Here is a 27345-nt window from a genome sequence, read left to right as displayed (position 1 = left end):
TGCCATTTATTTTACTGATTCTTTGTTATTGTTAATTTCTTATTTACTCCTACTAGAATGTAAAAATTTTCTCAAGAAATGTTTGAGTCTTGTCCATTGCTATAATATCTAGCAGCTAGAATAGTGCCTGATAGATTCTAGATAAATATTTGTTAAAGTAATTAATTAATTTGTATTTCTCTTTCTGTGGCACATCCTTACCTACATATCTATTGGCATCTTAGAGTTTTTCTTAAAGATGTGTGGAGTTCTTTAATATATTAAGACAATCCAACTATTTCTTATATTTGTTGCCAATATTTTTCATTTCTTTACCATTCAATTTAGTTGTATATTTTTTACATTTTTGTAGAATCAAAGCCGTGGTTTCTATAATTACTATTCTTTGTGTGACCCTTCAAAAGTCAGCAAAGCCATAATATTCTAGTGCGGAGTGCCAGGCCATGTTCTTCTCTGCTCACATTCTTGCATCTCCCACAGGCATCAACAGGAAGGTCGTGTACTCCCTGGCCGACTCGGCCAATGGATTCTTCTCCATTGACAGCTCCTCCGGCATCATCATCCTGGAGCAGCCGCTGGACCGAGAGCAGCAATCCTCCTACAACATCAGTGTGCAGGCCACTGACCAGAGCCCTGGACAGGCCCTGTCCTCTCTTGCCACTGTCACTATCACTGTCCTGGACATTAATGACAACCCCCCTGTGTTTGAAAGGAGGGACTACCTGGTTACTGTGCCTGAGGACACCTCCCCTGGTACTCAAGTCCTTGCTGTTTTTGCCACCAGCAAAGATATTGGCACAAATGCTGAGATTACGTATCTCATCCGGTCTGGGAATGAACAAGGGAAATTTAGAATCAACCAAAAGACAGGTGGGTAAACAGCAGCCTACTTAGAATTCAAGGCTCTACTATATCCTGCTTCTCTCAACCCTCTAGCCGCCCTTTTAGGTGGGCTCTTTTTCCTCCTCCTACCTCTCTCACAGTGGAAACAAATCTTCTCGTAGCAGAGCCTGCAGCAGACCCCGGAGTGTCCTCTGACACTCTGCTTCTAAGGATGCCTCCTCCTGAGTTTTAAGCTTCTAGCTATGGGCTCACTTGGCAAATACTTGACCCCCATATTTGTTCCAGGATTTCTCATAGGAAGGCTCCGGAGCAGTAATGTGGTCCATAGGTGGGGAGAGGAAGTAGTATTTACATACCGAGCACAGAGTTTGTTTGTTTCTCTCTCTTTTCTGTTTGTTTGTTTGCTTGGATCATATGTTTATTGTTTGAAAGTGCTCCTGGAGATTAGCATCTGCTTGCCACTGTCCACACTCAGGCTGCCACTCTCTGGTCACCTACCAAGGCAGACACTGGTAAGTGATCTACACAGTGACCTACAGGCCCCTGTAAATAGGCAAAGCAGGCCCATGTTTCAGACAAGAAAGGTGAGTCTCTCACACCTCCCAGCCATTGGACATGATTCCCTCATCATTCAAGAAACATGCACTTATTAAGCAAGGTGGCAGAGGAAGTCCATTCTCCTTTGGATAGTCCAGTAAACATGAACAAGAAACTATCATAATTGGCAACGTTTATTTAACATGACAAATATGCCAGGTTCTTATTAAATCATTAGTTATTTCTCACATTTTCCATGAGAAAAACAGCTTCAGAGAGGTTAAATCATTTCCCCAATGTCCACTGTGAGTAAGTAGGGAATCCAGGATTTGAACTCACATCTTCCTGACTCTGAACTTCATGCTGTAACCTCTATATAACACTACTATGCTGTGGGGGATGCAAAAAATGAAGGGGATATAGTCCCTGCCCTTAAGTTTAGGATGGTGGAAATACTGATGGAGGAATTGCATTAGCAGCTTCTCCCAGCAGTAACTCTCTTTATTAAGGTCAATACTTCAAATTAAAATATATGGGGATTTTCCTCATTTAAATATGTGTTAGCCTTGGCCTGTCTAGTTATGATCATTGTATATGAACACCATGGGGAAATGGTTAAGTACTGTGTAAATTTGGCACTGGATAACGAGATTGGGATGCAAAATAAAGCACTAAGGGTGGTAATTGCTAAGAAAACTTAATTATGGGGAGAAAGATCCTCTTGTTATATGTGTGACTTCTGTTTCTCACCTTAAGCAGAGGGGCAGCCTTAGCCTCTAGCGAAGTTGGCTGTCTGGAAATGTGAATGGATGTAACATACTCACCTTGGTCCTAATGATTGTTTTCCAGGTGGGCGAAAGGTACATGCCCTTGGGAACTGCTCTCCAGGCAGTTCAATGACCAGTTACCAATTGAGAATGCAGGATTGGGTCACCTCACCAGGAAGATCTAGAATGGGAGGGACACAGCACTCACTGAGCCCATCCCAGGGTGGCACCCAGCTAACTGCTTTCGCTTGTTCTTCTTGCTTAATTTAAATAACTCTGTGACATGGGCGTCATCTCTGTTCTGTAGTTGTAGACATTAACTCACACTTACTGTTTGGCCACTGATTCCCAGGTATTTCCTTTTCCATTCTGTCACTGTACCTTGAGTTTCTGAAGTATTTGCCTTCTTCGCGCCATAATAGTTTCAGATGAGCATATTATAACTTGGCGAGGCACGTTAGTGGTTAATTCAATTCAGTTAAGTCTGCAAGTATTTGCTTGCTGATGAGGGGTGGGCTCATACAATTGCATCCACACATCTTGGCTCATTCTCGGTCTGCCTGGGTCCACTTGGGGACTCATCAGGGGACACTTATTGGGGATGCTTGTTCCTGTCCCTACTTCTTAGTTGTGTGAGGGTGAATAATGCCAGAGATTTTCAGGCTGCTTGAGAGAAGTTCAGGAACTGTTGCAGAAACATGCAAAGACTTAATTTCTTCAGTGTTGTGTCTGATGGATAGCTATGTTTTAACTGAAAACATTAATCAGATTCTGAGATGCTTTCAGCAGGGCATTAAATAAACAAATTCCTAAATATCTAAAATTCTTGGCTGGAGATGATATTATAAATATTACCATGATTATGGAACTGCTGACCAATGTTTCTTCCAAATCAAATCTAAAGCTCCTCATTTTTCTTCAAAGGGGGTATTTCTGTCTCTGAAGCCCTGGACTATGAATTATGCAAAAAATTTTACCTAGTGGTGGAAGCCAAAGATGGGGGCACTCCAGCTCTCAGCGCCGTGGCCACAGTCAGCATCAACCTCACGGATGTGAACGACAACCCTCCCAAGTTCAGCCAAGATGTCTACAGTGCTGTCATAAGTGAAGATGCCTTGGTCGGGGACTCTGTCATTTTGGTAGGTGCCAGTGGGAAGTCCAGATGTCTGGGACTAAGAATCCTCCGTAGAGTGAAAAAATGAGCAAAGTCTATCCTGGATTCTCTTCACACTTTCTCCTTTCAGGGTCCTTTTGTCCCCAAGAATTCTAGACAGGCACCAGTCTTTCAACTGCTGCTTCTCCAGTTTGTATATTAGAAAAAGGACTGATAAATTCATTTATATCATGGTGTAAGTGATCAATAATCACTTTCCTCCAGGAAGTGTATGTTTTTTTGAGAAAACAAAACAGTTCATGGATTGAATTTCTAATGATAGCTCCTACAAGTTTGTGACCTTAGATGATAAGTTTATTAAGTGGCTGAGGATAGAATAAAATCCTTCCCCAGCTCCCTGTACATGCCCACACTCACACCCACACAGAGTAGGGCAGCTCCAAATGGGAGTAAGTTTAAGATTGATTGGCCACTCTTAGAGGAGCTCTTTCTGGAAGGAATTTTTTCTAATACCAGTAAGAACAAACCATGTGTTAGGAGAATGAGGTTTCTCTTAGACTTACAAATTACATTTTGGAAACTGAGTCCCATCCTCATCATCCTCACCATTCCGAGGTTGGACAGGTCCCTTCCATCCATCCTTGTCTCTGGCTCTCGCAGCACCAGATTGTGAGCGTGCATTCTTTACACATCAAAGGTGGACTTCCCAGGCCTTCTCTCCTTCCTGGATGTTACAAGACTATTCCATACATACAAATCCGAACATTACCAATGTGGAGCAGTAAAGAGTGGGGCAGTGTATTTGCCATGTGAGAAAGAGAATTTTCTTGGGCTTCCTTAACATGGAAATGCATAGGTTTATAGAATGCCTAACTCAGTGGCAGAGACAGTTGTTTTGCAAAATTGGGAAAGAATATGAAAGTATTCCCATCAGTTAGCTTTGGCTCTATCCTTACTGGCTCAAGGCCTGAGGAAAATCAGGCCTAACAAGCATCAGACTGTAGGCAGGTAACAACTAACAGAAATAAAATGGCAGCTCCAGTAATGGCACTGCCCTCCTTCAGCCAACCCATCATCTCTTCCACTGGGGGCATGATCACTTGCATTGGTGAGCACAGCACCTAAGAAAACTGTCAGAGCTGTGCCCATTTGTACAGACCTGGGACTCTAAGAATAAACCTTTTCTCTGTCTCTTATGTCATGTCTTTTCTTTGTTTCGCTTATGTCCCATGAAGCTAATAGCAGAAGATTCAGATAGCCAGCCCAACGGACAGATTCATTTTTCGATTATGAGTGGAGATCAGGACAATGAATTTGCTGTGGATCCTGTCTTGGGACTTGTGAAGGTTAAGAAGAAATTAGACCGGGAACGGGTAAGCTAGTTTAGGCCAGCTCCCTTCCCAACCACACCCACCCCTTCACTGGAATCAGGCCCAGGATCCATGAGTATAAGTAGGAAGATTCTCCGTTCTAAATAATGAGAGTGAATAGGGATGGGCTAAAATATAGCAGCATGATGTATGCGGGTTAGACCTTTGAAAGAATTTTCTGCCAATGGATTCTGGCTATTTCTTATTTATGAATGGTTTAAAGAAAAAGCAAATGTGTGTCTTTCTGGATGGTTTGAATTTTGGTCCTTCCTAGAGCAAGGAGGCAGAAAACCACCTTCCGCATTGGGATCGTGTGGTCCTGTTTCATAGGCAGCTTTAGCCCTGGGTGAACAGATCCAAAAGGATCATCTGTAGGTATCCAGGTCAGAAAGAATGATCCAGAAAATTCCTCTGTTCAAGGTTAAACTTAAATATCATCTCTTTTGACTAAAAATATGTGTCTTCAAAGTGAAATTAAATATGGAAAAAGATGTCATAGTAGTGATGCTAAAAAGCAAAAAGACCTCACTGGGTGATATATCCCCATAACTCCCAAAGTATCAAAACTGATAAATAAGGCCGATTAGTGGTGACAACTGTCATGTTTGAACAAAGGCTGAGAACTGTGGTTCTAACCAGGGGAGGTTTTGCCCTCCAGGGGACACTTGGCAATATTTGGAGACATTTTTGGTTGTCACAAATGGGCAGGAGGTGATATTGGTTTCTAGTGGGTGAGACCAGGATGCTGCTGAACATCCTACAATGCACAGGTCAGCCCCCAACAACAAAGAATTATCTGGCCTAAATGTCAATGGTAGCAGTCTAGAAAATTGAAGTGAAGATGGCTGATCTTCAACAAAGCACAGCTGAGTCTGAGTGTGCAAAGGCGGGAAGTGCCGCACTTCTTTACTCTCAGCCCTTTGTGCTTTGGCAGGTGTCTGGATACTCCCTGCTCGTCCAGGCAGTAGACAGCGGCATTCCTGCAATGTCGTCAACGGCCACTGTCAACATTGATATTTCTGATGTGAACGACAACAGCCCAGTCTTTACACCTGCTAACTATACCGCTGTGATTCAGGTGAGCAGTCTTGCCTACCAGGCATTGTCCATATGCACTCAGCCTCCTTCCTCTGCTGGGGTTTACTCCTCATGGTTTATTATTGTTTTTACCTAATATCAACTCATCCTGTCATAGGGCTGGTATGAAAAGGGCCTGATTCTTCTACCGCAACCGATTAATAAACAGTGGCAAGTGGTATCGCCAATGGGGTCCTTTCAAGTGTCGGGTGCTTTACATATGCTATCTGTCCCCACCACAGCCCTGTGAAGTGGGGTAGTACATCGGCCCTCAATCTGCAGTGAAGGAGCTAAGGATCTGAGGGGTTAAGTAGCTCACCCAAGATCATGCAGCTGGTAAGTGGTAGAGTCAAGATTTGAACTCAGGTCTGTCTTCAGCAAAAACTGTTCTCTTTCCACAATAACAGGCTGCCTTTAAGCTACTTTGTGCTGTTCTGGCAGAGGAGGAAGATTAACACAAATCATCAGTCAAAGGGAGGTTGGGCATCAGGATAGAGCTGCTACTCATTAAAATCAGTCTTCCATAAGCAATTTGTTTAGCACTTTAAGTCCACTTGCTCTTTCAAATTAGACTGCAGGATGGAGTAACTTGCTACTGGTATTCTGCTGTCAGAGAGAATGACTCTTCTCCCATCTGTGTTTTATCCAGAAGGTATTTCATGAGCACGGTACTAGGCGCCAAGCTACCTCCTCTTCCCAGTATTTCTAGAAGCTTGAAGCCCAACTTCAGGAGGATCAGGAAATCCAGTCCAGGAATACTGTCAGGTGCAGAACTTAGAGGATTCAGGGGTTGATATACGTGTCTTGGGGGGCCACAGATATTCTAGAGAATTGGCTCTTGCCTGATCCAATTTGGCCTGAGAATCACCCCCCACAGGTTCCCAGGGCCTTGTGGGGAGAAGGTAAGATGAGAGTGAGCCAGGTCTTGAGGGGTCCCTTTGGAATAGCATTCAAGACTTTGATTCTGGCCATCCGTAGTGAGCGCCCCCCTGCACCACTGAGCTGTCCAGGAATCAGGCTCAGAGGCAGTTGTAAAGCAAGCAGCTCTCTGCTTCATTCCCACCCCTCTGTCAGCGAAATCTGATTCCTTCACCGGTGGTATTTTGGTTTTCCTCTCCTCTCTGATGCTTTTTCCAGCAGCTGTGCATTCTGACCCCTCTCCTGCTTCTGCAAAGCTTCACCCAGAGTCTGCACCTTCCTCCATTTCTCTTCCTCTCAGATTGCTCTCCTTCATGACTATCACCCACAAGGGTGCTCTCTGCCTCTCACCGCCTCTGTGTGCTCACACTAAAACAAAATGGGCTTTGCCTACTCAACATTTGGTTTTATGACACACATCGATCAGCTTGACAGACTGTTTTCACATGCACAACAGGAAGTCAGCAGGGAGAGAACTGAGAATGGCAGCCTGTAAACCGCGGCTGTGACCGCGGCTCATATCTGCAGCGCAGGGGCCTGTCTGTGTTACGTGTCACCCTTCTTTCTCAGACCATGACCCCTAGAGCACACATTTTCTTTCTCTCTCTCTCCCCTCTGGAGGAAATGGCCTTTATAGAGTGAGCAAACAAATCAATAAATCTTCTATTTCTTGTGGTGCTGAGTATACTGTCAGTGTGAAATAGTAAATCTACGCTGGGCCGAGGCAGTTCCACCACCGAGTCCAGAGGGAGACGGTGTCTAGTTGTTCTGATGACCAAGGGGCTGCTTGAGAGAAGGGGCAAAATAAGAGGTCTTTGAGGTCTTTTCTCTTTCTCCTTCAAAAAATGTTCCTCCCTTTTTCCAACCCAGAATAATTTCCTTCTTCCAACACATGGTTTTCATAAGACTAATTCAGCACATAAATTGAAGTGTGCCTGCCCCATGCATGACTCCCTTCCAAACCGCCGTGTATCATTGTGTTCATCTCTGTGACCCAAATTCATTTAATATTAAGTCAATGTCATCAGAAGGCCTGAACTAATGAAACTGACTTCAGACCCACACTGTGGTAATGCTGAAGTCTCAACAGAGTGGGCCAAGGAAACCAGTGCCTGAGCTACAGAGGAAATTAATTTGGTGTTTTCGAAGTGAGGAGAACCTTTGACCCAAGAAGGAGTGACAAAAAGCCTTCATGTTCCTATTTTGGGGAAAAGGCAGAGAGGTTCTGCAAAATCATGCTTGCATGATAATATCGGGGCTTCCAAAAATTCTGATGAAGTTAAGGACTTCGTTTCTCTTCATTCTCAAGTTGAGAAATGTTCTACCTCCTTTCCATTTCCTCGAGAAATGTGGCAATACTGTGTTCTGAGGGGTGGGGTTTAAAGCCCCGTTTTTCCACCTGGCATAGCTTTTGTATGTTTACTAGGAAGTTGCCAGGATGTTCTCCCAAGAAGTCCGATGTTGTGACATTATGTCACAGAGTTGGGCCTCAGGGTAATTGTGTTGTGACAAGTGTGAGGAAGTGCCTTCCCATCCTGAAAGGTTGATGTTTTCTTGGCCCATGAGGATTTCCACTGTGTCACCAAGGCTGGTGAGCACCCTATATTCCCAGAGCTATAGAGGCGAATTCAGGGCATTTCCAGGTGTAGGGACCATCCTTGGAACCTACAAACCCGTTCAACACAAAGTCCTTGTGTTCTCACCTGCAGCTCATTGTCTCATGGGGCAGTTGTGGGGAGGCAGCCAAGGATGGGAAGCATGATGCTTGCAGATGCCAGCATATTTTCAGAAGACAAGATAATATCACAGGGAATCCCTTCCGCTAAAAGCCCTGTTTTTTAGCACAGCACTCTCAGCCGGTAATGATGGGGTTTTTTAAAATGTGAAGAGAGGTGTAATTTTATCTTCCTTTTTAATATACTCTTTTATGCAGGAAAATAAGCCAGTAGGCACCAGCATCTTGCAGCTGGTGGTGACAGACAGGGACTCCTTTCACAATGGGCCTCCCTTCTCCTTCTCTATTTTGTCGGGAAATGAAGAGGAGGAGTTCATATTGGACCCGCATGGGATCCTGCGGTCAGCCGTGGTCTTCCGGCACACGGAGTCTCCAGAATACGTGCTGTGTGTCCAGGTATGGCCTTGTTCTCTGTCCACATTAGGCCGGCTGTCTCTCGTACTTGTTTCTGTGCCCGTTGGTTGGTTTTTCTTTGTTGAGCAAGTCAACATAATTCATTACTGTGCAGGAATGTTCCCCTTTTAATCTCAAATTCAATTTCACACCAATAAAAGCGGCCTCTGTGTGTGAAATTGAACGGGAAGGAAGAGAAGCATCATTGTTCAAGAGGAACATTCCTGTAGGGTATGCCAGGCAGACAGTCACTGGGTCTGAATCTGCATTCTAAAAATTCCTGGGGTTCTAATTGACCTCCAAAGACAACTAATTGGTGAAAGCTTGCTGCTTTCTACTGAATAATATTTGCCACATCACCCCCACTTGGCAAAACTTCCGATCGTTGCCCTAAGGTGATTGAGACATACCATAGCCTCCGCTTTTGAAGAGACATCTGCTTGGTAAGTTTCCCTAGTGAGGCAGGCGGGGACCAAGCACTCAGATGGCAATGGCCTCCCCACATTCCAACTTCCTCAAGGTCATTGGCCTGCGTACAATGAAATGGGACAAAAAGGCCAAAGTGGCAGGTATGGAAAGAGTGTGGAGAGGACACTTGCCATGTATGAATTTTGCCAGTACCAAGATTTGGGTCCCATCATTGAAACCAAATGACATTTTTTACCCACAATTGCCATAGCAGGCAACCTAAAGCCATTATTAATGGTGACAATAATAACAATAGTAATTCTTTATATTTGTACAGCATTTAGTGGTGTTCATTATTTCTTTTGATAACTTATGGCTTACTCTGCTCCATGAAACCTTCCAAATTAATGACTTTTGGCTCTGAGCATGTCAACAAACCCATCAGTTGCCACCCACTCCTCCAATGATATTATGTAAATAATTTTATATCACAGTATAGGTACCTAAGGGCAAGGAGAGATTTTTAATGCCTTTTCACAGAAGCTAGTACAGTTCTTTGCATAGCCTCTTTGGTTGTTAGAGACCGGATTCCACATCTCAGACTTTGGAAACATCATAGAGAGCTTTCTCCTCTTAGTCTCTTATGTTAAACTACCACTGAGTCCTGCGTTTCTACCTTCAGAAGGTCCCTGTGTGCATCAGTCACATTCCCTTTAGCATTGCCTCATTTTATTCTATACCACCCCATTCTCGTACTATTGCAGGAGCCTCCTGGGTGATTCCTCTGACTTCAGCCTCATTCTTTTCTGATACATCCCCACACCCTTCCCAGATTTATCATTCTGCTTTGATTATGTCATTCCCCTAAACCAAGGGTCAACAAACTGCAGCCCCTGGACCACATCCTGCCCTCAGCCTGTTTTTATAAATAAAGCTTTATTGGAACACAGCCCTGCCCATTTGTTTACATACGCTCTGTGGCTGATTCCATGCTGTAATGATGGTTGAGTAGTTGATAGAGATTGTGGAACCGCCAAAGCCTAAACTATTTCTTATCTAGCCCTTTATAGAAAAGGTGTGCCAACCCCTGCCCTAAACTAAAACCATCAGTGGCTCCCTAGTGCTTGAAAACTTCTGCCCTGCAGGTTGAATTCTGGCCCCAGACTCTTTCAGATTTCTAATTTCAGGGTCCTTAGGCAGATGTGACTCTCCAGTCCTCAGGCCACAGGCCCACTAGTCTATCACCTTATACCCAGCAGTTTCATGCCTTGCTGTCCTCTTTCTGGCCTCTGACATTTGAGTGGGCATCCTCTGGCCTATAAGGTCCAAACTTATCTCTGTCCTTTGAGGTTCTCCACAGTCTGACCTCAAGTTCAGCCTAATTTACTAAACTTATCTCTTCCTATGTTACTCTTCCATTTCAGCATCTCTGGTTCACGTGGTTTGTCAAATGAAGTATGTGGAGACGTTAATAATAAAAATAACAACACTCACATTAACTCTCATGTACTAAGTACTTCTGTGGGGTCAAGCCTACACTAAGCACTTTGCAATCACTGTGTCTTTTAACTCCACAATACAAGGATCCTGTGAGGTGGATACTACTATTTTATTCATATTAAAGATACAAAAATTGACGCTCTGAGAAGTTAAGCAACTTACTCAAGGTCAGACACACACTGAGTGGCAGAGCCAAGATTGGAACTCAGGTCTGTGTGATGCCCAAGCCCCTGCTTTTACACTGCCTTCCACATACAAAGACACATCTCCCCAGACCCCACCTGGCTGGCAAGGTCCACTGCAGCCCCACATACTCAGACACCTGCGCTAGGGACCCAGCCCACCGGAGTCTGCCCTCCTCTGAAGCCCTACAGCACTATCTCCAGGTTGCACGTGGCAGGTGTTCAGTAAAGATCTGTTGTCAGAGTGGTTGTTCTGCCGATTCTTATATCAAGAAGGAAGCCAAAAAGGCTTTTTTCAGGCTACCTATTTTTCCCTTCAGTGTACCATGTTTTATTCTAAACCTTAATATTGTGTAATTCCCACTTAAATAGTGTTGTTTCGTAAATGTGCAGAAAGTTGCTATCTGGTCCCATCAAAAGGAAAGAATCCAAAGAGAATAAAGACTTCTCTTCCAAGTGGGAATGCCACTTTATGAGGTTCCCTTGTGGCTTCTGTCCAGAATTAAAACAAGGCCAGTGATAAATCACTCCTCTTATTTAAATGCACATCTTCAACATTTTGCAGAATAGTGGCAGGGGATGGAAGAAGAAGCAAACCTGGTTAAAGGAACAGACATCTTTTATCTGAGTTTCGTTGTTTTTTTAAATTATTATGATTTTTTTCTTAGTTCCTCACCTTGCTCTCTTTGGGTCTTTTTAGGCAAAAGACTCAGGCAGACCTCAGCAAGTGTCTCACTCCTACATCCGCGTAAAGGTCATCGAGGAAAGTATCCACAAACCCACAGCCATCCCCCTGGAAATTTTCATTGTCACCATGGAGGATGACTTTCCTGGTGGGGTCATTGGGAAGATCCATGCCACAGATCAAGACATGTATGATGTGCTCACATTTGCTCTGAAATCGGAGCAGAAAAGCTTGTTCAAAGTGAGTAGTCACGATGGGAAAATCATCGCCCTGGGAGGCCTTGACAGCGGCAAGTATGTCCTGAATGTGTCAGTGAGTGACGGCCGCTTCCAGGTGCCCATCGATGTGGTCGTGCACGTGGAGCAGCTGGTGCATGAGATGCTGCAGAACACCGTGACCATTCGCTTTGAGAATGTGTCCCCCGAGGACTTCGTGGGGCTGCACATGCATGGGTTCCGGCGCACCCTGCGGAACGCAGTCCTCACCCAGAAGCAGGACAGCCTGCGCATCATCAGCATCCAGCCCGTGGCAGGTACCAACCAGCTGGACATGCTGTTTGCTGTGGAGATGCACGGCAGTGAGTTCTACAAGCCGGCCTACCTGATCCAGAAGCTGTCTAGTGCCAGGAGACATCTGGAGAACGTCATGCGCATCTCAGCCATCCTGGAGAAGAACTGCTCGGGGCTGGACTGTCAGGAGCAGCATTGTGAGCAAGGCTTGTCACTGGATTCCCACGCGCTCATGACCTACAGCACGGCTCGCGTCAGCTTTGTGTGTCCGCGCTTCTACAGGAATGTGCGCTGCACCTGTAACGGTGAGTGCGGTTTGGAGAGTTCCCTCCCATCTCCCAAGATTTGAGAAGTAGACTCAGTTACCATTCCTGGCACGCATGCATTGGTTCATTCACTCATTCAACAAAATATTTACTGACCACCTACTATGTGCCTAGTTACTATGAGAGATGCTGAGGCTACAAGGATAAACAAGACAAGCTTAGCCCCTAGTCCTGTGGCACATATAGCTTAGTGAGCAACACGGACATAAAACCCAGTTAGGGCGAGCCCACGTGAGAACTATTGTTGGGGAAATACAAAGTCCTCTGGGAGGACCAGATCCAGAGGGCAGATCTCCTAAAGGGAGTACCGTCTGGGTTGAGATAAAGGATAAGTAGGAATTAGATGTGTGAAAACACATAGGGGAGGGAGAGCATTCCAGGTGGAGGGACAGCTTATATGAAGAAGGCTTAAGGGCAAGAAAGGAACCTACACTGAAGGGATTGAAAGAGATTTCCTGTTGCTGGAAGGAGCAGGGAGTGATGACAAATGAGACTTGTGAGTAGGCCCAGTGATCACACAAGGGCCGTTAGCCAGGATGAAGATTTTAGAAATTATCCCAAGGCAGTGGGAACCCTTGGGTGATTTGATGTGAAGAAGTGACAGGATCAGATCTGTCTTTCACAAAAAGCATGCTGGCTGCAGAGAGGAGTGGATTAGACATGGCCAGGCCAGAGGCAGGGAAACCAGTTAGGAAGCTATTGTAGAAGGTAAGGGCAGTTAGAGTTGCCTCAGTGAAAAACAGGGGCCAGATGTCCGGGAGTACAGTCGGGGATGGAACGGCAGAGATGGAATGGTTTGTGTTTGTTGATGTAACTCGAGTCACTGAACCTTGACCTTTCCTTGTCAAAGACCATAGCTGCACAGAGTCACATGCCCACAGTGGTCAGCGAGAAGCATTGTTCTCTCCCTCTTTTCCTCTCTGTGACATGTGGAGCCATAAATTCACTGCCCTCGTCTAAGAAAATTACACCCTGAGTTTTTCTAGCCAGCGTGACCTTGGCCCAAAGGGACTATGGTCAGAAGAGAGGACATTTGTGAAACATCCTTTTAGGCAATTGGGGACAGGCAGGTCCCCTGGCCCCTTCCCTTGTAGAAAATTTTTAGTTGCAGTTTAAAGAATGAGTTTATCAGAGGAAGGCCCCAGAGACCACAGCTCCCTCCCAGAGACATTTTGACAGCCTCCAAGCAGCCCAGAAGGATGCCAGCCACTCACTCTCTGGTACCCAGTGACTTCTGTTTGTGTTCTCATCAGGTGGATGCAGTGATGTCCAGATGTAAATTAGCTCCAAAGTAACTCAAAGCATGGATGCTAGGTGAAATGCATTTCTGGAAGATGCCACCAACATGCAAAATTTATGAATGCCAGCTGTCCAGCCTTACCTAGATGGCCTTTGTAGGCAAACTGATTTATGCACCAAAGCCCTGCTAGGGCCTTCATGCAGTGATTCACAGCAGGGTGTAAAGAGGTTCCCAACAGGACATGGCAGATCCTGCAGGAGAAACTAAACCAGCTAATTAATCCTTGTGATTCAGCAAAAATCTGTGAAGGCAGCAATGTCCTAGGCACTGAAGATTCAAAGTGAAAAAAGACACGGGAGTTAGCTATTGTAAAGTCAGTTTGCAAGTACCTGTTTGCGATAATAGTGTTATAATAAATGCTAGGGATTAGGAATGACAGAATCCATGCTGTGGCCATAGAAAAGCTCTCTGTGACATTTATACACCAGAGACCATCCATGTGCTGGGTCTTGAGGGAGGAATCTGAGTTCATCAAGAGAGACAGGAGGAGGGCAGACTTAGCAGAGTTTCTTTAAAGGAGGGATGTAGAAGGGTGATTTTTGTTGGAGAGAGAGGGGCTTGCTCTGCATTTTGCATGAGACACTAATGTTTTAAATACAATAAGTTTCTGGGGCTGGCCCGATGGCATAGTGGTTAAGGTTGCGCGTTCTGCTTCGGCAGCCCGGGGTTCGCTGGTTCGGATCCTGGGTGCAGACCTACTCACTGCTCATCAAGCCATGCTGAGGTGGTATCCCACATAGAAGAGCTACAACTCTACAACTATGATACACAATTATGTACTGGGGCTTTGGGGAGAAAAAAGAAAAAGATTAAGATTGGCAACAGATGTTAGTGTAGGGCCACTCTTACTCAAAAAAAAAAAAAAAAAGAACTGTGTAAACCAATTAAAAAAAAAAATTGTTAAATACAATAAGTTTAAAGGTGAGGTCCTTGCCCAGGGCTCCTATTCTCTAGTCACCATAAACCTTTCTACTCCCAGTAAACCCAGAATGCCAGAAGTTTTTTTGATCCAGCCCCCAAACATCCCACAGGGATGCCTTCTCAGTTTGAAAAGCAAGCATTTCCTCCACGAGAGCTCTGTGCAAACTCAGGCCCACCTCAGAGCCCCTTCTCACCTTCAAGTCACTCTTACAATTAAGCTTTAAAATAAAATACTGGATTTTAGTGGTAAAAGGATCTTGAAAGGTCATCTGGCCAAGTCCTGTCTTCAGCGGGTGATGTATGATCATCTCCATTTTATAAATGTGGTAGCTCCGTGCTGTGCCCAGGGCCATACAGCTGGTGAGAGTGACATGCTGAATAAAGGTTCATCTTGGGCTCCTGTTTTATTATCTGCATATTAAAAACAGGGACTTTTCCATTTTTATATGACCCATAACCCCAGTGCTATGTTCTCTATAAGGATAGCAACCCCGCTTTTCCTGGCAGGTGGATCGTCAACCTCACATACCATCCCCATGTGGCATAGGGTCTCTCAGACTCCATTGTGCATGGGGCTTTCTAGAAATACCCATTGCTGAGCCCCACACTCAGATGTAACAGGAGGATTCGGGTGCAGCCTCGGAGTCTATATATGTAGCCTGGGTGATTCGAATTCTGATGATCAGGAAACCAAACTTTGAGACATCTCATAGCAAGATAAAGTAGAAAAAATTCCTCTGGGTTCAGGGGGCAAGCTCTTAGTTATAATAGTAATAGCTCTCTCACTTCTTCTAAAGTGCCCTCTTAAATAAAAATACAGTGAAGAACTGTTAAGGAAAGCATTAGGCATTTTAAGCATTTTCTCATTTATTGGAAAAGAGAGGTAATTGAATTCAATAAATACCCCCCTCAACATACACACGCACACACACAGACACACACACACACACACAAAACTAGTATTGGCTGCTCATCAGTTTACCCTGGAAAGTCAGCAGATACAATAAATGGACTTTCCCACCCCTTGGTGGAATAATTAGGATGATAAGTAGAGGTAGCTGCCCATTCTTGGCTGTGTAGTAATGTTTATACAGATTTTGCCTCAATATTCTATCCTCCTCCCAGCTTATCTATCTCTCATGCAGATTTTTGGGGTCCAATTAATTTCTTTAACATCTTGAACCAAAATGCTGAGTTGCTTTGACAAAATGAAAGCAAACTTGAATTTTAGTGCCAAATAGGCACATTAAATTCTAGCCACCATCAAGCATCATGTTTGAACCGAATTTCAAGAGGTATAAAGTTCTGACGTCATGAGATGATGGCTCCTGGTACACTTTAGATGTTCAATGAACATTGGTACTTCGGTAAGAAAGCCTGACACCAACTTAAATGAATGGGGAATGGTAGATGCCCTCGAGCCCCTGTAGGGGAAGCAAGAGGACAGAGCATCAGGGGCAGCCCATTGGACAGTGCTGATTGTCCACTTTTTAAAAATTTCATTGAGTTTTCAAAATTTTGATATGGAATATATCAAAAAGGAGACACTTGTCCTGGAGAATGGACTCCCCATGAGCTCATCAGACTTAAAGAGCAATGTGTTTATGAGAGTGATGGTGGAAGATTTGTCAAGCCCTGATTCAGATATGGAACACAGACTGGAACCTGAAGCTCCAAATAAAATGAAGGGAGCATTTGACATGGGTGGGGCACTGTGCTAGGCAGAGTACAGCAGCAGCCGTGCCCTCAGCCGTGCCCTCAGCCGTGGGATATATGGCGCAGTTGTAAGGGTTTGCTCTGGGAGGTCAGCTAGTTTAGGCATGCTTTCAGACCTAGCTCAGGTGACACCACACTCAGTGATGTGCTTCAGTGTTCCTCTTACCTCCCACTGAAGCACATCACTGAGTGTGGTGTCACCTGAGCTAGGTCTGAAAGCATGCCTAAATTAGGTAGGTGATGGGGAGGGAGAGTTCCAGGCCGAGGAGCATTAGAGCCAAGGCATGGAAGTGAGAAGCAGTGTGAAATTCAGTGCACACATGAAGGCAGGGACAGACATGACAACTAACATTTACTGAGCCATGACCAGTTATTGTGCTGTTTTTCAAACATGTATAATTGCATTTAACACTTACAACAACCCTAAAAGGTAGGTATCATGAACTTCCCTCAAAAGTTAATGAAACTAAGACTTGGAAAGATCAATTGACTTGTGCTCGAAGCCACAGAACTAAGTAAGTGGCCAAGCCAGGATTCACACCTGGCAGTCTTTAAACACTGTACTCTACTACTTCTGCACAGATTTAGAAGGAACTTGAATGTCACCCAATGCAACCTCACACCCACTACAGACATCCTGTTTATGATGTTCCTGGCACAGTAATTCAGCCAAGATTTGAACACCAGTGCCAGGTGCTCACTACCTCACAAGATGGACCTGAGACCATCTTCTCCCTTATAGTGCACCAAAATCCAACTCCTTGTAAGATCACCCAGCTCCACCCTGTAGAGCCACACAGAACCCGACTTAACTCTTCCTGTACAAGCTGCCCTCCTGATATCAAAGGACCGTTGTTATGACCCCTTGAATCTTCTTTTCCTAGACAAACAGCAGAAGTTCCTTTGCTCCTTGGCTGTAAACAAATAGGAGCTATGAAGAGTTGTAGGTGTGTAGTTGGGGCACAGAGGAGGCACAAAGGAGGGAGTCCTCTGTCCTGCTTGGAGGAGTCCGTGAAAGGCATTGGAAGCAATGAGCCTTGTCCTATTGGGTCTTTGCCAGGCAGGGAATGCATTTTAAGCAGAGAGTGCAGCGAAGAGAAAGGCCCAGAGATTTGGGGCACCTTTTCATTTATTCATTCACTCAGCAGTGAATTGAGTACTTTGCCAGGCCCTGGGTGGAGCACTGGAGATACAGTTGTGAGTGAGTCTGACATTGTCCCCATCCTCATGGAGCATGATCCAGCATCATACATTGGGCAAACAAGGAGATCAGTTGGACTGGATGGTGGGGCATCAGGACAGTTCTGGGGAGGAATACAGTAGGACAGGTAAACGGAGCCTATGAAAGGCAGCCACAGTAATGCTCTTCTTTTTTTTTTTTGTGAGGAAGATCAGCCCTGAGCTAACATCCATGCTAATCCTCCTCTTTTTGCTGAGGAAGACCAGCTCTGAGCTAACATCTATTGCCAATCCTCCTCCTTTTTTTTTCCCCCCCCCCCGAATCCCCAGTAGATAGTTGTATGTCATAGTTGCACATCCTTCTAGTTGCTGTATGTGGGACGCGGCCTCAGCATGGCTGGAGAAGCAGTGCGTCAGTGTGCGCCTGGGATCCGAACCCAGGCCGCCAGTAGCGGAGCACGCGCACTTAACCACTAAGCCACAGGACCAGCCCAGTAATGCGCTTCTAATGAGCACAATAAAATAAAATGATGAAGGCTTCTGTGAGGCACTAAGATACTTACAACTTAGCCTTGATGAGTTTTTAAAAAGCAGAGAATAATCTGAGATTGAATTTGCACTGGGGCTAGGGTTTGTTAAAGCTAATACTCAGGGAAGAAAGCCAACAGACCCAATCTCAGTGGTTTCAGATAACCTTCAGCATTGTCTCTGAATCTTAACCAGTTTCCCCCTGAGAACTGGGAAGTTTCCATTTTCTTTCATAACAGATATGTCACTGTAGATCCCTCATCTCCAGCACACGTGAGTCCCAAAGTGCCAAGAGAGGTTTGGAGGTGTCTACCCTGGTGGTGATACCAGCTTCTCAGTGTGTGGACATGCCCTTATATATTCCACCCACGTGCAATTGCCCCAGAGATGATGCCTTGAATGAAACTGCACACAGCCCTTAGTGAAATCATCCAGAAAATGTGGCTGAGCCAAGAAAACATCATTCCAGATGATTCTGTGCTTCTGGGAGAACCACAAGAGACCACTTCAAAGCCAAGAGACCTTAGGAAAATGTGTTTTAAAACTTCATGCAGGCCAGGAATTAAGAGTGAAGTTTGTTGACTTATGTGGCATTTGCCAAGACAGGGCATCTTGGAAAAGTGTGTGAATTCAGGGTATAGGGTGTTTACCATTAGTTATTGGATTCTCAGTATAATGAGGCAGAGACATAAATCAAGAGGTTGAATCAGCTCAAAGTGATAGCGATAAAAATCCCAGCTAGATACCGATGTATTAGCTAAAGGCATAGACTTAATCCAGGGGGGCTGTGGGAATGCTGGGGAGATGGAGAGGAGAGTCATCAATATGGTAGCAAGACCCTTCTAAAACCTCAAGAGGATCACCTTTCTCCTCCCTGCAGGTTCCAAAGCTCTGAAGCTTCTGCTCAAGTGAATTATATGTTGTCAGCTCTGTAGAGAGTGACCGAAATTTCCACCTGAGCAAAGCTTCAGAAGGTGTAAAATCTTCTTGTGGAGAACAGCCACATCCCGTGCACATTTCTCCTGGCGGAGAGGCTGTGGTGAAAAGAACCCCTCCACCCAAAACAAGGAAACGAAGGGGCTGACACGGCTGCGCGTGGCCTGTGACACTGATCAATAAACGGCTCCAGGCCTTATCTTACACCTCCAATGCACATAGTTTCATATCATCAATCAGTTTACAAATCATGAATCTGACCCAAAAGGACAGCAAGAAAAAGATTACACTTGAGTTCAGGTCTCCACCATGGTGCTAATTCAAGTTAGTGTCTCTAGTTCGGAAACGTTGCAGTAATTTGTTTTTACTCTAAGGTTTTTCTTTTCAAGTTGCTTTCATATCCATTAGCCCATTTACTTCTCACACCTCTATGCAGCATCATTATCTTCAGTTTTCAGAAAAGGATATCAAGACCCAGAGAAGTTAAGCTACTTGTTCAGGGCCACACAGTGAATAAATTGAATAACTAGTCAAGGTCAAAATCCAAATCTGCTGCCTGTCAACGAAGCACCCTTTCCTGTTACACTACCCAGGCTTCCCAAGGGGACCTGGGAATGGAGAACAGAGCTTTCTCTGCCTGCTTTATGTTCTGACAGTTGCTAAAAACATGTGATCCTTCTGTCCTGCCCTGACATACAACAAATGGCATCAGCTGGTTTGATAAAGTGGGACCTTTCTCCCTTCATGCTCACTCCGGCACCAAGTTGATGGATGCCTGGAGATGCAGAGCACGTAAGTCTAGAGCCCCCATCCCCAAGCTGTCGCTGATCACAGGGCAAGTTAATTAAACCTGGATTATTTAATGATAGTTAATAAGATAAACTTCCTCCCAGAAGCCAGCAGGAGCTAAGACTGTTGTCTCTTAACTATTACTAGGGAGCTGATGAGGCACTTTCTGCCACCAGAGAGAGGGTCTTCAAGGCTCTTAACAGTAGTAAGTATATACATTTCCCTGGAAAGGGGATGACGTAAACGTAAGATTTCTAAAAACAAGTTAACCCCTCAGCATCCATTTAAAGCATTCTGGATTTTATGTCGCTCGAAAACTTAGGGCTTTGGCTGGAAAGAGCATCATTATCCCAGGATCCAGACCTGGGTACGTCTGAGGCGAGGGACACAACGACATTGTTCAAGGTTGGAGTACAAAGGTCAAGTCCCTCTGACAATGTATATTTCAGAAAGGACCTAACTTCTTATGATAGTTGATGGAGAGGGAAGAACTACAATATTGCATATGGGAGCATTTAGTTTTGGGAAACTTGTTTTTCAGTAACTAGAATTCTTTCTCTACTCAGAATAGACTGTGGTTGGTGCACATGCTCACGTCTGTCCCCAGCTAAGGAGGCCGTTACATTTACACTGACTCCAGACTCTAATCTGCCTTCATGCTTCCTTGAGCCACAAGAGAGCGGGCTGTGAGCAGAGCGAACTGACAGCAGCAGTTGGAGTCCAAATGTTTATGGCTACTCCTGTCCCGGACTGGGCCTGGGGAGAAGGCCCCTCAGGATTTTTAAAGCAACAAGAGACAGATCCCTTGCCAAGAACTGTCCCTTTTACCTTAAAAAACGTATTAAAAATAAAAAGAAAGAAAAATTAACCTATCAAAGTCAATGGCTGCTAGAATGAATAGAAATATACATTCTTTTATATCTAGTATTTATATTAATATTAATTTTAGAATGCCCTTACTATAAAGTTATGTAAGTGTAGTTTTTGTGTATCCTCTAGCTAGAGTTTTCACAATGGGGACTGGATCTAACATGATCCATTAATTTAATGGATTTAATTGTATGAGTTCTATGGTTATGACATAAGGAAAGAAGAAGAAGATCTGTGAGTTTGAACTCCAGGTGCTGGTCTAAGTGGCTTTGTGCTTTAACCCAATCTAAAAGCTATGAGTGATAAAGCGAGAGGCCCTGTGCTAATTACCAGGGCAGGACTGATGGTAAAAGAAAGGGCCAAAATGTGAATTAAAGGTAGACGTACTCAAATGCTGGATTCATTCTGAAATACAGTGTTTTATTATGTACACTTATAGCTGGTTTTTCAAAAAATGTTACCATAATTCCTACAGAAGAAAATAGCTTTGCTATTTCTTTGCTATTATTTAGCCCTCTTTTCCCCTTTGAAACAGCGGCTTTTAAACTGAATTTTTGATAAGGCAAGGTTCCTTAGCAATGTAGCATTGCATTGGAGCAGAAAAGACTATGAATGCAGTATATATAGCTGTAGCTCAGAAACATAGAAATTTATAGAAAGGATATCCTTAGGCTGGCTAAAACAGGACATGGAAAAAGGCATGTCCGTGGAAATGGAAAGTAACAGATTTCTTAAATATATAAACTGCTGTTTCTATGTCTAATTGGAAGGTAAGGCCCAGGAAGGTAACAGAGTTACATCTGTTTGATGAAATGTGTTTTGTAATTCATTTATGCAAGTTGCTCCCTCCATGTGCCTGAGGCTAGCATTGGGCTCAGTTTGCATTTTTGAGCATGTACTAACTAGTCAGCAGTTAGGGCAACCTAGCAGTGTACAGGCCATCAGAAACTGAAATGAAGCCACTCATGGAGACAGCAAAGAGTCAGCTGGTCGAGTTGTGAACTTAGCATGAATAAACATTAACACATGCATGCAGTTAAGCCACTAACTATGGTTGGTTCATTCCCATGAAAACTCAGTTCCATGTTACTCAAAGGATCTCATCTTTCAAGCCTGAGTTTAAAATTCTCCCTTCCCTTGCGAGGACTTCTGACACTCTGTCAGGAAATGCAATCGTTCCTTCTCTGATACTTCCATTGCACTCACATATCTGTAGCAAAACAGCTATCTTATTGAATTGTAATCATGTGTTTTCATTTTGTTTCCTGAGGGGAGGAAAAGGCGAGATCATTTCCTTTCATCTTTATATGCCCAGACCTATCACCTCATTGGCCCTAAATAATTATTTGTTGAAGAATGCACCAAAAGTTATTTAAAAACTGGTTATCAAAAGCCTCTTGAAACAGGTCATAAGGTAGTTGAACAGCTGTTTTAAGTTCCATAAATACATGGCAGGAATAAAGATTTCTTGGGATGAAAATACGAGGATGTATTTCGGGGCACGTAGGTCTTTTAGAACCATTTGTAGAGATCATTCCAAATTTTCAGTTAAAAATCCCTTCATCTTCTAAGACTTGTAAGCTGGATCATTGCCAAGAGTATCTTTTATGGCTGGGCTCTAAACCAGTGGAAAATAGGATTTTTGAATTCTGAGTTTGCTGGTGCTACTTATATTGCTCCTCTCGAGGATTACAGTTCTTAAAATGTTTATATGTGGTTAGCATTAAATTTCTGCTTTCTCCCAGACAAAGAAATGACTGTATAATGGGACAATATGCTTAATGACGAGGAAAGAGTTAGATGGAAAGGATGTGATAATGGGCCAGAGCTTACCAAGGAACAAAGCTGCTGATGTCTGGCATGTTCTCGATTCACAGAGAAGAGGTGCTCCTTTAGGCCACTGCTAACCCAGTTGTGGGTTATTTTTAATTTGTGTCTCCTTTTCTATAGTCCTTTTATCACTTAAATTCTTACCAGGATGAAAGTGGCCTAATGACATCTGAAATACCCAAGACCTTTGAAAAGTGCACTTCCTTCAGTGGACCCATATTTGCCATCACCACAGTTGTGAAATAACTCACTTGGGTCCTGAATTCTGCCTTAGTCAGTTAATCTGCTTTCCAGGATTTCCCTTCTGAGGGATTAACCTTTCATCTTACTGTGTTGTGAACATCGAACAGGTAGAAAGGAAGCCTTTCTTCACCAAGGATAATTCTACTATTTTTGATAGCTGGTTGGGCACATTTACAGCTAATCAATAAAACAGCATGTGCTGAAGGGATTAGGAAACAATTGTGCTTTCACAATTTAGAATCCGTCTGACTTTTCTTTAGAACAGTCTATTTCTTCCTCCTCTGAAATCAACAGCTAACATCTTCTGAAGTCTACCCCCAAGCTTTTCAGGGCAGGAGAGGGGTATAGAAGAAATCTAAACTCAAGTGATGTATCCAGATGGCCATCAATATGCAGGAACCCCACTCCAATGAATATACCAGAGCCCACGTACTGTGATCTTTTTTCAACTGAAGTGGGACCAGTCGCAACCTTAGAATATATTAGCCTAAAAGGAGGAACTCCATTTACTCTTTGCACCTAACCTACTTCAGTCTGGCAGCGAAATTTTGGGAGAGGCAAGGGCATTTGACGGGCATCCACACCAGGTGAAGCCCATTCAGGTGCCCCTGTTTCTGGGCAGCCTCTTTGTCTCTCAGCTAAGAGCCTGTAGAGCCCAGCTCTTGAACCAATCCTGTGCTCCCTGGAGTGTAGGGTAATTCACTTTGTACTGATGATGCATGTTCCCCCTTTGTCACAGGTGGACTGTGCCCGGGGTCCAACGATCCTTGCGTGGAGAAGCCGTGTCCAGGGGACATGCAGTGTGTTGGTTACGAAGCCAGCAGGAGACCGTTCCTCTGCCAGTGTCCACCAGGGAAGCTCGGAGAGTGCTCAGGTGCAGAGTGGGGTGGAATGACGAGGGTCTAATTTTGTATTCCTGAAGCACTTGCCCTTGAGTAAGTTACACTGCCCAAACCCTTCCAGAAGACATTTCTGTCCACATGTAACATTTTCCTTTAGAATAGACCATAGCTAACATCCACCCTCAAATACTTGGGATTTGTCACAGCTGCAGCCTGTGCTAGGAAACGTGTAATGACTGTGGACTCCATATATAATGGGGAGGCCGCAACATGTGTTTTCAGTCATGTTGCATGGATGTTAAGGGAGTGAAGTTATGGAAAATTGAAGGCTGTTAGTTAAGCAAAGGAGTCAGAGTATCTACAGGATGGGCTTTGATGTTTAGAGGGCTGCACAGATCATAGCCACAAAACAGAGATCAACAGAAGGTCGAGCTAAGCCAGTCCAGTTGACCTTCCTTAGGATAAGCCAGCCTAGAGCACCAAGTAAGCAGACTCTGCACTGGAAATGGGTAACTAACTGCGTGTTCCCGAAAGGAGAGGTGCTCACCTCTGTGTCTTAAAGAAAGAAAAGAAAAAAAAAAATCAGTATTTATGTTTTTCCAATCTAAATGACTGTCTGTTTCCGATCTTCACTCAATTTCAGTACTTGATTTGATTCACATATTCTCTTCCACGTCTTTCCTCTAAAAAGAGTATTGTTCATTTTTGGTACTGATAGACCCTCTTTTTGTTAGAGGGTGCTTTTAACATACAGACACACTGATACCAATTTTGGAATCCAAGAAATATTTATTGAGTGATGATTATAATAGTAATTGTAGTGGGAATAAAAAAGAATTATGCCTAGTATGTACGAGGTACTTTGTTAAGCATTGGATTCTAGAAATTCAGCCTTTGGAAAGAGAAGCACTATTCTTAAAAATGGAAGCCAAAACTCTTTCATGGTTGATTTCAAGATCGGAGCTGCCCATGAACCAAAGGGATCACCAGCATACTTGCCTTTGAAATCATCTAAGGTTTAGACTTAAAAGATACTTACGCTGTCCCCACCTCGACACACACGCTGTGCACACAGCAGGTAGGTATGTAGGGTGACAATAAAGCCAAGTCTCCTAACTTCAGATGTCACTTTTTGCCCATCTCCCTTCTCTCTTCCGTATAGAAAACTCTTGATTGTCAGGGATTATCAACCATTTGGTATATTTCCACACTATCCACCTTTCACCTCAGTGAGACAGTTTTTCAGCCATTACTTTGCTTGTTAAAAAACATAAAGTTGGAGGCAGTAAAAAAAGGATGAACTCAGAATTGGGTGATGTGGGTAGGACTAAAGATTCTGGGAAGGGGAACCTTGAAATTAATGGTCAGAAGGTAGAATTGTGACTACACGTGACATGAACTTCCTTTATATCAGTTACCTTTTCTCAACCTTAGTACCAATGACATAGGTTGACTATTTGGCATTAGGATACTTGGAGAATATGGATATTCTTTGAAATGGTTTGTCTTTTCTCTGTGTCATGGAATTGAAAGTTTTTGAGTGCCTAAGTGACAGGTGGGCATGACTGGGTATCAGTGCTAATTTTAGAAAGTGCGAATTGGGAATTTAGTGACACTAAGAAAATTCAGGTTGTAGAATTTACCAAGTTTCCCTTGGCATGAGATGACTAAGAGTTTTGGGCATCCAACTACTTAATATTTTTTTTCACTTTGAAATTAGATTATGATGAAATAGAGAACCAGTTTTTAATCAAAACTGGTTTCTCCTCAATGCCTTCATTAACTTCCCATGGTCTTTAATCAACTTGCTTGGTAGTTTTGGGTTGATTTCATGTGTCTCTGCTCATTTTTGGTTGTTAAAAGTATATATGTCTTCTCCTAATGTTCTTTTCAGGGCATACATCTCTCAGCTTTGCCGGAAACAGTTACATCAAATACCGGCTTTCTGAAAATAGCAAAGAAGAGGACTTTAAGCTAGCTCTGCGTCTGCGAACCCTGCAAAGCAATGGGATTATAATGTACACCAGAGCAAATCCCTGCATAATTCTGAAGGTAATTAAAATGGGTTATCTTTTCCTGCAGTCAGTTCTCATGTTAGTATTTTGGCTCTTGGATTGAGGACTGCTGAAATCATTTTGTCTTTTAAGTTCACAAGACCAGAAGCCAACTTTAGGGCAGAGGGGAACAGCAGCAGAGCTGGGAAGTGTGCCAATGCCCCATTTCCTTTTGTACATTCAGCTTCAAGATTGGCTCTGTGCAGACTGGGGCATCTCTCTGTAGAGTGGGTTCAAGGGCTGGCCTCCTTTGAGCTGTAATCACTCAACAGTTCATTAGACTGTATCGCCTAATCAGTTCCACGGCAGGGGTGGTCCTTTAGAAATATTGGCTGTATCCTCTTCTACCACATGGTCTATCCCCACTGACCTCTGAAGGCAACTTCTGTTCTTGCTCAGGGAGGAAGTTGGAGATGTGGGGTATAGAAGATTCCATATATCCTATCATGACCCAAGTAGCCTAATTTTTTAAATAATTCTCAGCCTCAGAAACCCTCCAAAGGCAGCCAGATTTCCTTTAGGGCAAGTCTGGCATTTGTATTCAGCTCAGAGCTTCTGGTGCCTTCATCAAAACAACAACAGTAATACCAAAAGCTTTATGTGCATCATTCGATTCTTATTATGAAGTTAATATAATAAATTTGTTCTATATGATCATCTCCATTTGATCAAGGAGAGGATAGAGATTCAGAGAGGTTAAGTTATTTACCCAAGGTTGTACAGCTAATGAGTGTCAAGGCCTGGACCTGTACTCCAATCTCTCTCACTCCGTGCTCTTAATCTCCATGCTCTCCGTGGCTCTCAGTGTTGCCACTACAATTTATTTGATCAATAATCATGTTCTGGTATCTGTATTCCAGTGTGGGAAGAAGAAGGGAGAAGAAGGAGGGAGACATGTTTGATCTGATGCTATTCTCACCAGGTCACTATACCAGCCCATTGTCAGTGCATTTAGAGACATGTGGAGTCTGTCCAGTAGGAAATGTGCATCGAAGTGGAAATGGCTGGCAATTTTGTTCCTTCCTAGGGTTCTATCACTAGGCTTAACTGGGATCATGGTGAGCTTTTCTAGCTTCTGTCTCTAGATTATTTGTTAGGTCACATCCAAGTTAACTAGGTGGCCCAGGCTTTAATCCTGCAGGGAGAAAAGTATGTATGACATTAAATGCCAGTGGGTCTCCTATCACATAGACTTTTACTTATCTGCTTCTGGTATCGCCAGGTATTACTTGGTGGCCACAGTGAGTAAGCAAGAAGTTGGAGTTTAAAAGTTGGCTACTTTTGTGGGGAATCTCACACTATCCTTACCCATTCAACTCAGATAATTTCAGCTCTGGAAAGGAAAGCAGTGTTCTTAAAAGAAAACAGAAGAAGCACTGTGGATGTGCAATTTTAGAGAATAATGAATTCAAATCAGATATTCATGGTGGAAGAAGAAAAATTCAAAAACCTAAGTCCTGTCTTTATTCCCTCCTGGCTCCTGAAGCAACCTGCCTTGGGTCAGTAGATCACTTTCTAAATAACCCTGAGAGGTGGGGGTTTGTATAATTGCTTGGGAAGTGCTCTGCCCATTTAGAGGTACCAGCTTCTCGGGGCTCTGCGTGGATGTTGCTAACCTTCCTCCTTCCTCCTTCAAGCTCTAACAGGGCTGGGGTTGCAGAACATCCTTATGAGGCAAATACTTTCTATTAGCAAATCTCTTACATAGTGTTAAATTTGAGAGAGAACAAAAATACTGGACCTGAATGGCTTGATCCTAAAATGGAGCTTGTC

General features: G+C 43.8%; 1 protein-coding gene across 1 annotated transcript in view; it reads left to right on the top strand.

The window, feature by feature from the left end:
• Nucleotides 1–27345, top strand: part of FAT3 (FAT atypical cadherin 3) — a 605429-nt gene that overhangs the window by 548627 nt on the left and 29457 nt on the right. The window contains exons 14-21 of the mRNA XM_058545418.1: nucleotides 481–870; nucleotides 3072–3286; nucleotides 4497–4634; nucleotides 5566–5709; nucleotides 8560–8757; nucleotides 11545–12343; nucleotides 23416–23550; nucleotides 25413–25570. Of these exons, the coding sequence (XP_058401401.1) occupies nucleotides 481–870; nucleotides 3072–3286; nucleotides 4497–4634; nucleotides 5566–5709; nucleotides 8560–8757; nucleotides 11545–12343; nucleotides 23416–23550; nucleotides 25413–25570 (2177 nt within the window). The remainder of the gene's footprint in view (nucleotides 1–480; nucleotides 871–3071; nucleotides 3287–4496; nucleotides 4635–5565; nucleotides 5710–8559; nucleotides 8758–11544; nucleotides 12344–23415; nucleotides 23551–25412; nucleotides 25571–27345) is intronic.

This window comes from Diceros bicornis, chromosome 7 (genome assembly GCF_020826845.1).
Source record: "Diceros bicornis minor isolate mBicDic1 chromosome 7, mDicBic1.mat.cur, whole genome shotgun sequence".
Lineage (NCBI taxonomy): Eukaryota > Metazoa > Chordata > Mammalia > Perissodactyla > Rhinocerotidae > Diceros > Diceros bicornis.
This window is presented reverse-complemented; position numbering and strand designations above follow the sequence as displayed.